This window comes from Helianthus annuus, chromosome 4 (genome assembly GCF_002127325.2).
Source record: "Helianthus annuus cultivar XRQ/B chromosome 4, HanXRQr2.0-SUNRISE, whole genome shotgun sequence".
Taxonomy (NCBI): Eukaryota; Viridiplantae; Streptophyta; class Magnoliopsida; order Asterales; family Asteraceae; genus Helianthus; species Helianthus annuus.
In genome coordinates, this window is record NC_035436.2 from 33,831,944 (window position 1) to 33,846,371 (window position 14,428).

At 37.0% G+C, this 14,428-nt stretch overlaps 1 protein-coding gene across 1 annotated transcript; it reads left to right on the forward strand.

Annotated features, from left to right (window-relative positions):
• Positions 1 to 5,455: 5,455 nt before the first annotated feature.
• Positions 5,456 to 5,914, forward strand: LOC110933178 (uncharacterized mitochondrial protein AtMg00810-like). The gene has a single exon (XM_022176412.1). The coding sequence runs from the start codon at positions 5,456 to 5,458 to the stop codon at positions 5,912 to 5,914; it is 459 nt and encodes a 152-aa protein (XP_022032104.1).
• Positions 5,915 to 14,428: the final 8,514 nt, after the last annotated feature.

The window sequence follows — 14,428 nt, forward strand, 5'->3', positions numbered from 1 at the left end:
TTCAGGTACTGTACAAATTAATTAATCTTAATTACGTGCTTAATGACTGTGCTTGATTACAACTAACAATTTAAACTGCTTTATGATTCTATATCATATATACATGCATCACATTTTAGACAGTCACTCCATTCATTACACACCAACATTAGTGACATACTTGATGCACTCAGCACAGTTGACACACTGAACGATTGATTCAGAAATAATGCTGACAATACCAGCACATAGACAGACAATGTTTATATGGCCAGTATGAGCCAGGGATAGGGTACTACACTGGTTTGGAGTGTAGGGAAGTGAGGACCATAAGACTGCGTCATCAGGTGATAGATATAGTGCAGGGAAGTGCCTAAAACTCATTTTAAGTACAGAATTATGCATTCTTTTATAAAATTCAGCATTTTATTGTACCAGTAGAATACACAAATATGGCAGAGTGGTCCTGTATACTTTCCTAAGTGCCAGGAAGGATTTCATTACAAAAAGGTGCATAAAAGACACTATACGGTATAATTTAACACTTTAACGGAACGATGCGTAACTGAACAACTGGACATTACCCGGGACACCAAAATTTTGTCAGAAACATTATTTTATTATTCTTAAATAATTATGGTCATAAAAATCCCCACACACTATAAAAACATGACATACACCCACTACTTTAGAAAATACCCTAAACCTTCCAAATAATCACCTGCTTATAATAAAAACTTACACTTAACCCCCCCCCCTCTCAAATTTTCGGCCCACATATGGGACCCACCATGATCATCACTAAATCGCAATGAAATATTCCTTTTTAATGTGATTGGACCTCCTTATGTGTTGATCTTGCCAAGAAATATCCATGATGACACTAGGTTGGGCTATAAGATTCATCTCATCATTTCATCTTCTCTACAAGTTCACTCCACCATTTTATCACTCTCTCTCCCTCCCTCTTGGCTGCCCATATCCGCCACCACCACCATCACACCAACACTCACTCATTTGATTCACTATCAAGTCCAAAACAAGTGTTAGAAGGAGTCTTGTGAAGCTTGGAGCTTGGAATCTTGAAGAAACATCACCCCTTGCATTCTCACGCCATTTTCATCATCATTTTCTGTTCACAAGTTCATCCCTAGCCCTTGTGCTAGTTGTAAGTCTTCGATTTAACTCTTGAATCACTTCTACGTCGATTGTTCGAAACATTGTTGTTTGAAGCTTAAAATAAGAACACAAAGAGAAAGTGAACATGGAACCTAAACACAAACTTATATAATGATAAAATCTGGTTGGATTATGTTGGCATAAGTATGCATGTTGTTTGAACATTTATTCATCGATAAACCATGGTTAGGGTCTTTGTTTATGCGTTTTTAGTAACTTTTACTTTGCAAACAGCAAGCTGAGTTGAATTTCCAGCCGACTTCAACAGGCTGTAACGGGACCATTTTAAATCGAAAAACTGATTTTCTGAAGCCTAAAATGTGCATTTTGGAATAACTAAACAAATGGCACTGGAATCGTAATTTTTCGAGGTCGTTTACAATTTTATAGGGCTATTTTTGGACAGTAGCTCAAGCTGCATTTTTACGGCAGAAAAAGTGTGTTATTTTCGAAGGCATAAACTAAAACCTGAGTGAAACCGACTCATGGAATTTTTACAGTAGATGGACACCATTGTCAGGATGACCCTCCAACTGGAATTTCGTCAATCGGACTTACGGATAATTTTTAGTGAATTATTCCGTAAACTGCAATCAGAAAGTAACAAATCTGATTGCAGTCGGGTAAATAAATTTCTGTAAAATATTGGTAACGAACTGGACCCTGATATTTTTACACAATAAAATTTGGATCGTATGATTCGTTCTATAAAAATTTGGGAATTTTTGGAAAAGGTTAACTATTTTATAAAAATCCTCGAAAACAGTCCAGTTTCGAGTAATAAAGCTGAAATAAAGTATGTAACGTTTTGTATGTCTATATGTCGGTTTGGTTATTGAAAATGAACTATTGGATTTATGTAAAAGAAAATGATATGCTATTAAGCATGGACACCTCTATTTACAAAGGTTACTATGGCGAAATTTTCCAAAAATCCTAACACTTAGTAAATATTTTCAGGACAAGCGTTACTAGTATATTCTAGACTATGTTTTCAAGCATAAAACTCGCCATAATTTTTATAACTAAATACGGACTATCGGGGGTTGGTTTTATACAGGAATATGGTTAAATATGTATTCTCTAAAATGGGACTTAAAAATATAATCCCAATATGAACAGACACATGTAAAATATCCCATCCTTGGGAAGGAAATACGAATACACAAGCATGAGAAGTATTATTACTAAAATATTAAAGACACTTTAAAACGTAACTCAAAAGCACTAATCAATACTAAGACAAGGCACGACCCGTTCGTCTAATAGACGTTAGACCATTGTAGGTAGTCGTGTTTGCTTAGGAGATTTGGGTTACGAGTACCGAAGACGCAATACTGTGAGTTCATGTCCCCCTTTTCTCTTAACCGTTTTCAGTTTTATACTTCGGGGGTGAAATACATGTTACAATTATTATAGACATTTACAGACTTTTACAGACACTTACAGACATTTTTATTCATGGTATGATTAGCTAAGGAATTTACTGTTAGATCACGTGAATGGATAGGCTATTATCGTAAGACCACTAATCCTTGTATAAGGACCGAGAGGCATGAGTGATAGATCTATTGGGTGTTGCGAGCCCCACACATGGGCCAGCGTGTGGCTGCATGTGGTGACTATGTCGTTCCGCCGGAAGGACCGGTATGAAGTACGCGTTACAGGTTTGAGTGCTTCCTAGGCCATATCACTTATTAATGTACTAGCTACACATCAATTGATCTGTTTTTCCTTATAGCTACATACCAAGGGCATACATTTATACAGACATGTTTCACAATCTATACAGACACACATTAACGATTTATACAAACTCACCTACACATGAACTCGCTCAACTTTTGTTGATGTTTTCCAAACTACATGTATTTCAGGAAATTAAGTATGGATCTGGCGGGCGTTGGAATTTCAAGTCATGTTAAATATAAAGATGTCATCCATGGTTTTTGGGTTTGGCTAGTGTGTCTTAATCCTGGACGAGACATGTCTTCCAAGCTTGGATTACAACTATTATCTTTGACGAGTCCTTAGCAAACTTTTACACAATTCATCTGGTTTGTAAAACTTAAATTTTGAAGTCTACGTTTTAGACAATGTTGTTATGTTTTAAACTCATTTTATGGATGACAAATCTTTGGTATTATCATATAGATTGTTTGATATGGTTGAATGCAATGATCACGCTTCCGCAAAAGTCAGGGTGTGACATGGCTTTCCATCAAGTATGATAGGAAACAAACGGTATTAGCCACTTTATGTTGAATCTACTATCACAACTTTAAGGTGTTGTTTCACCTTGATTGTATTGCATATATAAAATAAGTTTGGTCCTGTACTTTGAGATTAATACAATACAATGGCCATGTTTGGCTTAGCTTTTTAAAACAACTTATAAGTTTTTGGAAAAGTTAATAAGTCACAATGGAGTGACTTATTGACTCTTCCCCTTTCACCCAAACACTTTTTAACTTTTCAAAAAGTCAATAAGCTAATAAGTCTCTAAAATAAGCAATCCCAAATACCCCTAATAATACACTCTACACAATAGGTATTTGATGTTCTAAAAATAGTTTAATATTTATTAATTAAATTGCCCTAATCTAGATACTTAGTTAAACTCTAGACTCTTTAAAACTAAACTAAACTAAACTACTAACCGTCAAGTGAACCCATCGACTCTAGTAAAGCTAAGTAAGTCCGGAAATCGAACACACGAGACTCGTTTGATTACGTAAACTAGATTCACTAGACTTAACAACTGACACGACTAATTGTTTTTATATTTTGAGAGGAGGATTTTCTAATATCCTAAAATTGAAATTAATTAAATATTAACACAGTGGAATGGACTAAGACGCAAATTGGACTTTGGATTTTACTCAGATGATGATAAAACGAAAACCTAGGCTGGAATCCCAAATGCTATTAGTTTATCTTTTTACCAGACAGGAACAATTATGGAACCAGGATCGGTAAATACTAAACCTACCGAGAAATCCAATAGGACCCTCGACCTTTCTCGAGAAGACACCTATGGAACTCTAATAGTCTATTAAATTACCGGTTTACCTAGACTCCCTCACGGTTATCTAATTGTTCTAAAAAGTACCTTTAATCCACAATCTACCTCAAGGCATGAAAGTCAAAGGTAACTTGGTAACTTAACTCAACTCGATAAGGAAGAATTGGAAAGGCAACTAAGTTGGACTTCTCACAAAGCACCTAAACCTAGCAATTTACCAACCTAGACGTCTCGACAATCTCTCACCTCACGATTATTAAGATTAGTAGAACACCTAGACCTACTTGATTTATGAATATTACTTCTATGGTGTATTGGCCAATTAACCACAAAAATTACAAACACAATGACCAATGATCTAACATGAACCTATTATATGAAAGACATTCAATTAGGCACATGTGAAGAAATAGACGTTCATCAAACAAGTAAAAGCATGCATATACAACGAATCAAATAAACCAAGTCTTTTACTTTTTATAGAAAAATCCCAAAATTAGTTCGTCGCCACCATCCACTGCCATACCTCCGCCACCACCACTCTCAACCTCCACTCATCCGATAATAATAAGGGCCAAGGCAGGCATTTTTAAACCTAAGCATCGTGCCGAGTTTGCTTCGACAGCTCTCCACTCGGCATTATATGCTAATTCAGATCCCAAGGGGTACAAGTCTACGTCTAAACATACACACTGGGTTGAGGCTATGCATAATGAGATATCTGCACTAAACAATTCAACTTGGACACTTGTTCCTCGACCTTCGGCACAAAATGTTATTGGCTCAAAATGGTTGTTTCACACAAAGTGCCGATCTGATGGGTCAATCGATCGATATAAGGCTCGTCTAGTGGCCCAAGGATTCTCGCAATTGTCGGGGTTAGCTTTCTCACACAACTTTAGCCCAGTTGTCAAAGCCGCTACCATTCGTGTGGTGCTTTCTTTAGTTGTCATTAATAACTGATCTCTGGATCAGTTAGCTGTAAACAATGCTTTCTTACATGGCCACCTTTCTGAACAAGTTTATATAGAACAACCACCTGGATTTCCCAACCCTCAATTTCATGATTATGTATGTCTTCTGAACAAAGCCATTTATGGTCTCAGGCAAGCCCTGCATGCCTGGTTTCAACTAAGTGACTTCTTATTGAAAAACGGCTTTGTGGGTAGTCGAGCAGATCCCTCTCTATTTATCTTTAACCGAGATGGTTGTATCCTTTACCTATTAGTGTATGTTGATGATTTGATCTTGACAAGGAACATACCAGATGCCATGACCCGCTTCATTACCTCTCTACACAACAAATTTGCCATCAAGGACCTTGGCACTCTCAACTACTTTTTGGGTCTAGAAGCCTCATCCACAACCGATGGTATCTTCCTCTGCCAATCCAAGTATGCTACTGAAGTTCTCCAACGGGCTGACTTACTTGATTGTAAGCCGGTCTCCACTCCTCTGGTTGTTAACGAGTCCCTCACGGCTAATGGTGTTCTTCATCCAGATCCCACCTTGTACCGTTCACTCATTGGTCCTCTCAAGTACTTGACCATCACTCGCCCTGATATCTCCTATGCGGTTAATCATGTTAGTCAATTTCTGCAGGCACCAACTATCACTCACTTTAAATATGTCAAATGGATACTTCGGTACGTGAAAGGTCCAGTCTCCTATGGTCTTGTTTTCTCCAGACCATCAACCACTACAGTTCTCGGTTATTCTAATACTGACTAGGCTTGATGCCTCGACGCTCGTCGCTCCACCTATGGTTACTCCATCTTTTTAGGCGGTAACCTTGTTTCATGGAGTGCTAAGAAACAAGGTTACCGCCTAGTCAGCATTAGACAACCCATTGTTGCTCGTTCCAGTTGTGAGTTTGAGTATCGTGCTATGGCAAACATCGCGGCTGAAATTATCTGGATAACTCATCTATTACGTGAATTACATACTTTACCACCTGACAGACCCACATTTCTATATGATAACAGGAGTGCGTTGTTTCTCACTCAGAATTCGGTGTCTCACATGTGTGCAAAGCACATCGAATTTACCATTTCATTCATGAGCTAGTCACATCTGGAAAACTACGGATGTCTTTTGTTCCTACCAAGCTTCAGGTTACGGATATTTTCACAAAAAACCTCCCGCGATCTCAGTTTGAGCTCTTTCGCGGCCGCCTTTGTTGTCGTCTGCCACCATTCCGCTTGAGGGGGTATGTTAGCTTACATTAATTTAGTCTATTTATTCTATTGTCCATTCGTTTGTACTTATCAGTTTCTATATTTATGTTTTGTGTATATATATTCCTTTCCTCGAATCTTTGGAGGCATCCAATCAATAATATTCACATGTTTATATCGCCCTGCACACTTTAAAATAATTGTGAGCCTACCGCTACATCTTATATAGAGAGCTACTTATTGTTTTTCATTTTAAGTTCAAAGAGGTTTCAACAGACCACTGGTTTACTATCATTTTCTCTTTTCCTCGCCAGGAAACTCATTTTTTTATTTTTCTATTGTTTTTGTATTTTTCTGATTTTTTTATTTACTCCGCCTAAAATTCAAAAAGTAAATTTAAACTATTAAATAACATATTTTTGGATTTTCTCAAGAAAAATATTCACAAAAATGATTTCCCGATGTGGATTAACTCATGTTTTTCCTCGATGTCGTTAACCAAAATTTAAATTAATCAGAAACGATTTATCGAATTTTGGAAAAATGAGTTGGCACGTTGGTAATCTGTGTGGACCAAAATAACATTGACGATTTCATATGAAACAATCATGTGTGAGGTGATATTCGAGATCAACGTGTTCGGTCAAGCAGTGTTGTATGAGATGTTAAAGATTCGCAAAGCAGCTTAAATATCGACAAAGATAACAGAAATTTAGAAATTCAAAACCGTAATCCTGCAACTGCTTCGTGCATTGCTAGGAATCTGAGTGCTCTCCCAAACTGGATATCCACCCGGTGTGGATTTCAAGGTCGATTTGCAGCTGCCGTTAACGAATTCACTATCAGCATTTAGGATCAGAAACCTCTGGGTCCGGCTGGTAAGAAGCAAATGAGCATGTGGGAAAGCTTGTACACATCATCATTGGTCGGTCCATACATGATGTCTTCCACATACTTTTGCACCAGCAAAGGTCTTCGACTTCCTCCTTGAGAAGTAGTGTGCGGCTGTCCAATCCACTCCAAAGTATCCGCACACCCGGTTGGTTTATTCAACAAACACAGTTTCTTCAATCACGCCATGGAGAAATGTATACTGCATGTTCATCTTGTGAGGCTGAAACTTCTTGTGAGAGGTACAACCCTTGAATCTTTGAAAAGTCTCAGACGTGCGGCAGGGGGCGTACATTTCGTTGGAATCTATCATCTTGAGCCGATAAAAAAACCATAACAATCAAACTTTGGCAAGTATTTTATCTTGTCGAAGTTTTCAACTTCATTCATCCACATTCTTTCACCATCATTCCTTTACTAGACGTTTTGTCTTCTTTTCTCTTTCTCTCTCCATCAAAGGCAACATTTCCTCCTTGATTTAACAATATGTCGGAGCCGCATGTCACCGATCAGGTGTTGGATGCTCCACTATTAACAATCCTGCGAGTATCAATAGTTTCTCCTGGAACATCCTGCACCTTCATTTAAGAATCAGTTGGAGAGTGGGAAAGCCTTCATAGACTGGGTCGTCCGGCATCATCGAGAATTTTGACTTCGATATCCCGATGATTCGGAATTGATTGAGCTCCCCCTGAAACAGTTACTGATTTTGGTTTCCAAATCTGTTTTTGTTTGGCATTTTTAACATTTTGATTAACAGATTGTGTTTGGACAACTTTCGGTTTTAAAACCTTTTCAACTTCTTTTATTTGTTTCTTTTTCTGTTTCATTTCTCGCTATTTAACAAGAGGAGGGTCCTGTTTTAGTGAAACAAATCTTGCATGGTAATCGTTGCCACGGGGGCATTCAACTTTTGCTTTTCCCTTCGTGAGATATGGAAAGTTTCTGACAATGTGTCCATACTCACCGCATTCAAAGCATGATCTCTGCTCAACAGACCTTCGAGTATCATGACTGTGATAGCTTGATGATGAACTTTGTGATCTTGAGGTACTTGGTCCTACATCACAACCATTGTGTGTTGTGTGTACTTGTTTTGACTATTTCTTTTCAAAATCTGGACTTGTTTAACAAAATTCGTGCTGGACTTGTTTTCAAAAGATTCGATTTTGTCTGTCCCTCGAGATTTCACGAAGTTCAGATTCTGAACCTTCTTCTTGTTTTAGCCTTGTTTGCCCTTTCCTTTTCTTTGGTTAGCGTGATTTTGCTTTCGCTGATTGTTTTGGCCTTGTTTTCCCAAAAACTTACTAGTAGAATCTTCGAAAACTTTATAAATTAAAGATTGATTGACATTTTTGATTGGGAAATCCTTATCTGAATATATTTTATCAGATTCAATCAACGTGTAAAGAAGATTCACGCTTTCACAACTCTCAGTAGAAGGTTCAACAGACTTGACCGTAGCAGTCACAGACGGTTTTTCTTGTGGATCACAAAGAATGCGATTCTCAAGAGGTATGTTTTCCTCTTTGAATCGTTGGTCTCATCCGATTGACTTTGACTTGAGGATGCACCCTTAGTGAACCCTAGACCGGCTATAAATTCATCATGACCTAAAGGAACAGTGGATTCAAAATGTGGCATATCCTCATCATCTGGCATTTTGGTATAGTTGTGTCTAACCAAAGGAGGACATGCCAGATAACCTATGCATATTACATCACCATTCTTCTTTTGAAGATCGATGATATGATCCAAAACATATCTTGAGTTAGAGTAACTATCCAATTTGAGTTTGATTGCATCATACTCGCATCGTGTATGGGCAAGCTTTTCTTTGTTTCATCAATGATACGAATGTAGTTATTAATACCAATTTGCTTGTTGTTTTCTTAAGTTCAGAATTATCTTTCCTTAAGGTTTCAATTGTTGTTTTAAATTCCTTTTCATTTTTCTTAAGAGTTGTGTTTTCCTCAGTACACTTTATCAAATCCACAATCAAACTCTGATGATGCTTCTCGGTGTGATAAAATTTACCCTCTAGTTTTAAGTATTTACCTTTTAACACCGTACATTCAATACACTTAGATAACATAAGTTTATTGAAACTTACCTGACTGGATTGGAAATCCAAGCGAGCCATGAATGTAGCACGAAAAGTAGAAGATCCAACTTCTGAAAGATGCTTGGAAAAATCATCGGATGAGTCTTCAATTTTCTGTTCCAAAGCTGCTTCCATGCTATCCGTCGATTCAGTTTCAGCAATCACCTCATCTACCTCAGCACCATCTTCGGATCTATCTTCACCAAAACTCGATCCTTCTTCATCTGAACTAACGTTATACCCTGAACTTTCATCGTTTCCTGAAGATTCCCCATCGCTAACATTCTTTACAATTTCTGCATAACATGCAGTTCCTCCTCCACCACTGTTTCCTAATTGAACAGACCAATCACAGATTTCATCAGCCTGAACAATCGACGCGCAGTTTGCATTGTTTGTAGGAACCATTGCTCTTTCATTGTTAGCTACTTGATTTATGTTGAAAGGATACTTATTTCCTTGTTGTGGGGGCTTCATGCATCCTCTTTTAAAGTGCCCCTTTTCTCTGCAATTGAAACAAGTAACCATCCCCTTGTCAAAATCATATGGAGTATTCTTTTTTGCTTTCCAGGCTAGTTCTTCCCGTTTTCTCCATAAAGTCTATTGCTCTCCTCACTACATTTGCAAAGGCCTATTTGATATCAATCAACTCCATCTCCTTCTTATCTATCTGTGTGTAATCTTTACTGGTTAAATTAATGTTACCAACTTGTCCAGTTACTAATCCGTAATAGGAACTCACCAAAGTGTTTAGAAGCTCCATGTGTTCTTTGGCAACTTCTACACTAACTTGGCTGAGATTAAAGGTATCAAGACGGACTGTATTTGGGTTAGATGTCGGTCCACCATAAGGATTAGATGAACCTCCATAGAAAGCTTGTTGAGTTGCTTGATTTGGGTCTAAGAATGGTTGGGGAACAAAGGTGGGTTGTTGTGGTAGGAAAGGGTTTGCGTTGGAAGGGGTTGGGTAAACGGGTTCGGAAGCTGCGGGTTGTGGTGGTAGGAAAGGGTTTGTGTTGGTGACAAAAGCAGTTTGTAACTTGGCGTGTTGAGCCGGTTGTGAAGAGTCACACCCCAACCGATGGCGGAAACATCGGAGTGAGACGAAAACGAGATTGTTCATAACTCATAACCCTAAATTGCGACAAGTATTTAAATAACAAATTTCATTTCATTGCTAAAAGAATCAATTACATTGTTTGAAATCAAATACAACAACTTGAAACAAAAAAAAAAATTATATCACAACAAGTATATAAAGTCTAAAATGTGTTTCTAGGCATTCTACTAAGTTCCATGCATCATCAACATCATCATAACCTGCAACATGTTTTAGAAGCATAGTTCAATACAAAAGTATTGGCAAGTATACAAGTTTGGTGTACTAGCATATAAGTATAAAATGAACAATCCACATGGCAAACCTAGTTATCTAGATTAACGTATAAACTAGCATGCGATTTACAAGTCAACCTTCTGATTACCACAAGTATAAAGAATGAATAGACTTAACATGACCTCTCGTTCATTACTCCTATAGTGCTATACATGTTAAGTGGAGGCTCGTATGAAGTTAATGACAAGTTCATCACATAAGAATCACCCAGAAAACACGAATCAAGCATAACATAATAGTAAGCATGTATTGGATTGTTTGTATGTATTATTGCATGAAAGTATGTATGTTGAGTGTGTTTTTGTATATGTAAACATGTTGCACCCAAAAAGTGTAAAATGATAAAAATGGTGTCGAGTATACTCACTGTATGCGAAGAAATTTCCACTTAGGGAGTTTGACGAGTCTTGAGTTGTTGGAACACCGAAGTTACCAATTTTGGTTCTTGAACTTTTTGCCCAAAGTTGAAAATCTTTGAGATTTGAGAGAGTTTGGAAGTAACTTGGAGTTGGTGCAAGTGTTTGGAAGGTGTTAGAGTTGGTATTTATAAGAGAGTTAAGTGGTTGGGGTTTAAATGAAGTTGGTTAGGAGTTAGGAGGGGTATTAAATGAGTTGGTTGGAGGTTAGGACATTAAAAAAGTGGTTGGGGAGATGAAAATTTTCATTTTTAGTCCTTGCACGTGTATTGTTGGTTATTTTATGCTATAACTTGTATTATTTACAAAAAAAATAAGTATAAATCATGTATATAAGTGTAACTCAAGTAAACTGAAGGTATAAATAAGTATCTGAATGCATAAAGAGTCCTAAAACGCATATTTGTTCGTGAAATAAGTATGTGTTTACGAGAATGATGAGCAATTATCAAGTATGTGAATAAGTCGAATGTAAAACAAGTATGAATAATTAAGGTATAGTCCGTATAAAATGCTTAGTTTTATTACGATCAAAGCTTTGAATTACGAAGCTCGAAGTGAAATACGAATACGATACTGATATAAGTTTCCAAAAATAGGGATACAAATATAAATAAGGAAGGTTTCAAAAGCGAGGCGTTACAGTCTCCCTTACTTTAGGAAATTTTGTCCCGAAATTTATTCAAGAGGAAGACTTTGGAGAAAGCATTTCGACTAAAATAGTTGACTAAAATCGAGATTTTGAAGTGTGTGTTGAAAATATATGAAATTTTGAGGAACGAGTAGTTCGTTTGACTGAGGTGAACTGAGGCATTAATCATATGTAAAACGTGTATATGTGTTTATAGGCATAGTGAGTTTGGTTAAGTCTAAATCATTCGATGGGATTGTATTTTAAAATAGTTATCTAAGATGAAAAGTTCTCGCATAAAGTGGGATGTATTTTGATGAAACGTGTGGCCTGCATCATAGGCTGTAAGAAGGTTTTATTGGTTTTAAGGAGTATTGGTAAAATCACATGGTTGTAGAAAAGTGTTTATTGGTGAGAAATGGGGAGGATAGGTATTTAACAAGAAGTTTTAGTGGTAATCGGGCCGACTAAATAAGTTTGCGCGTAAATAAAGAATGGAAGATAGTTTTAGAAGTAAAGAGGTATTTTAGGGATTGAATGTTTAAACTGATTTAAGTGTAAATAAGGTTTGTACAAAAAGTCCAAGAATAACTGGGAATAATGGAGGTATGAGAGTGAATGAACGATCTAATAGATGAAAGCAAGGATAGGAATGGTATGATAATTCATTCATTTGGATATAATGTGAATATGAAGTGTTGAGGATGAGGTCTCGTCATGGATAATCAGATATCGTGCGTTTAGCAGTGTGTTCGTGAGTTGTTTTGTGTAATCGTATTTAAACAAGGTCTGTAAAACACCGAATTTCTCATGGCACGTTTTACGAAAGTTTGGTAATATGGTGAAAACACTTATATATAGGAAGTACCAGCGGCGTATCCACCATGTTTTAACCATGTTACGTCCGTTTCATTAATCGGTGTCATGTTACGTTCTGTGTCTTACCATACACAGTAGGACACCCTATGATTTTCATGCGCCTACCACTATAATCCCGTGTGCACCCACGATTATATTGGTCGTCGTATGATCCGCATAGTTTGTACTAGTCAGGGTATACAGTAACTTTGAAAATAAGAATGTGTGTTGTATAAGAATGTAACATGTAAGCATGTTTATGTTTAAGTATGTTTGAGATCAACGTAAGTGAACCCCTCAGGTTATGCTCACGTATGAATACGAATGTATGAATACGAATATGAATATAAGTATGCGTATGAGTATAAGTATGAGGATGAGTGTAAGTATGAGTATAAGTATGAGTATACATATGAGTATAAGTATAAGTATGCATATAAGTATGAGTATAGGCATAAGTATGAATGATAATGATTGCGTATATAGTATAATTTGAATACAACAAATGTAAGCATATAAAATGATCAAGAAATTTTGAGTTTGTAAAACGAAGGATATATGTGAGATTGTCGTGAAATATTGACCAAAACGTGTACGATGATATGCATGTATAGTTGTTTGAATAATTCATTGCACTTATTGAATCAAAACAGATTGAGTTGGACGGAAAAGGAGAATCAAGTTTGTGAATGTCAAAAGAATATAAAGTATCTGATTGCTATGCGGGATGTGTTTTGTAAAAAAGGAAATGCTACTCTTGATTAAAACTTGGATTATTCCAAAACAGAACTTTTGACTAAACCGAAGTGGTCGAAAGCTCTTTTGAGTGTGGGAAGCATGCTTTGGCCTAATAGGTGGAATACTCTCGCCGAAATTTCGGTTAACGTATTCACCCTTCCGGTTACTACATGTTCCAAATCAATCGAAAATTCGAGACTTTATGGGATTTTGAAAATCAAGGAGTGGGACTAGTTAACAAGGTGCGGGTTTCACCCCTAACATGACAACATTGTACCCTAAGTGTGGTTAGTACTCGTCGGGTCAAGGAAGTTAATTGCGACACGTTGACAAGGGTCCACTAGATTTGAAATGGAAATTCTCCATCAAGGTGAGGATTTCACTACTAACTTGATGGCGAACTTTGTGTAAAAAGAATAGGTGGATTGAGGGTCGTCCACCAAATTGTGGGTTCACGCCTATTTTGTCGAAGTCGTCTCGGTTTTATAACGTGAGTGTTTTCAAGTTTAACATAATTATGTAAAATGGCCTTAGGAAAGGCGTGTGTTTGAAATAGTAAAACAAATATGAGCATAAAAGGTATTTATGACAATATTTTTAAGATTCAATATCCCATACTATTAAACCAATAAAGCAAACAATCATTACAGATTTTCAGTCTAAAAAAAATTCCGTTCCGACAACTCAGATTTATTTGGTGAGTTTCTAGACTTCCTAACTTGTTGCCGCATAACATCCAATTAACCTGTCACATACGTTAAAATAAAAGTCAATACATAAAGTAAAGGTGAGTACACAAGTTTGCATAGATATAGTATGAAAAGTGTTTACGCATAACCAGCATCACGTAACGGGCGAAGCATGTAACTATCACCAATGATACAACCTAACCACGTGACTACGATGTAGAGTATGCGTGACACATGTTCACCGAAACGAACACGCGACGTAAAGTAATGCGATCCTTAGCAACCCTGTCACACAGGTGTTGAGTCCAAACTATATCACTATCGTTGCTAAAGGCGGTCTAGTGT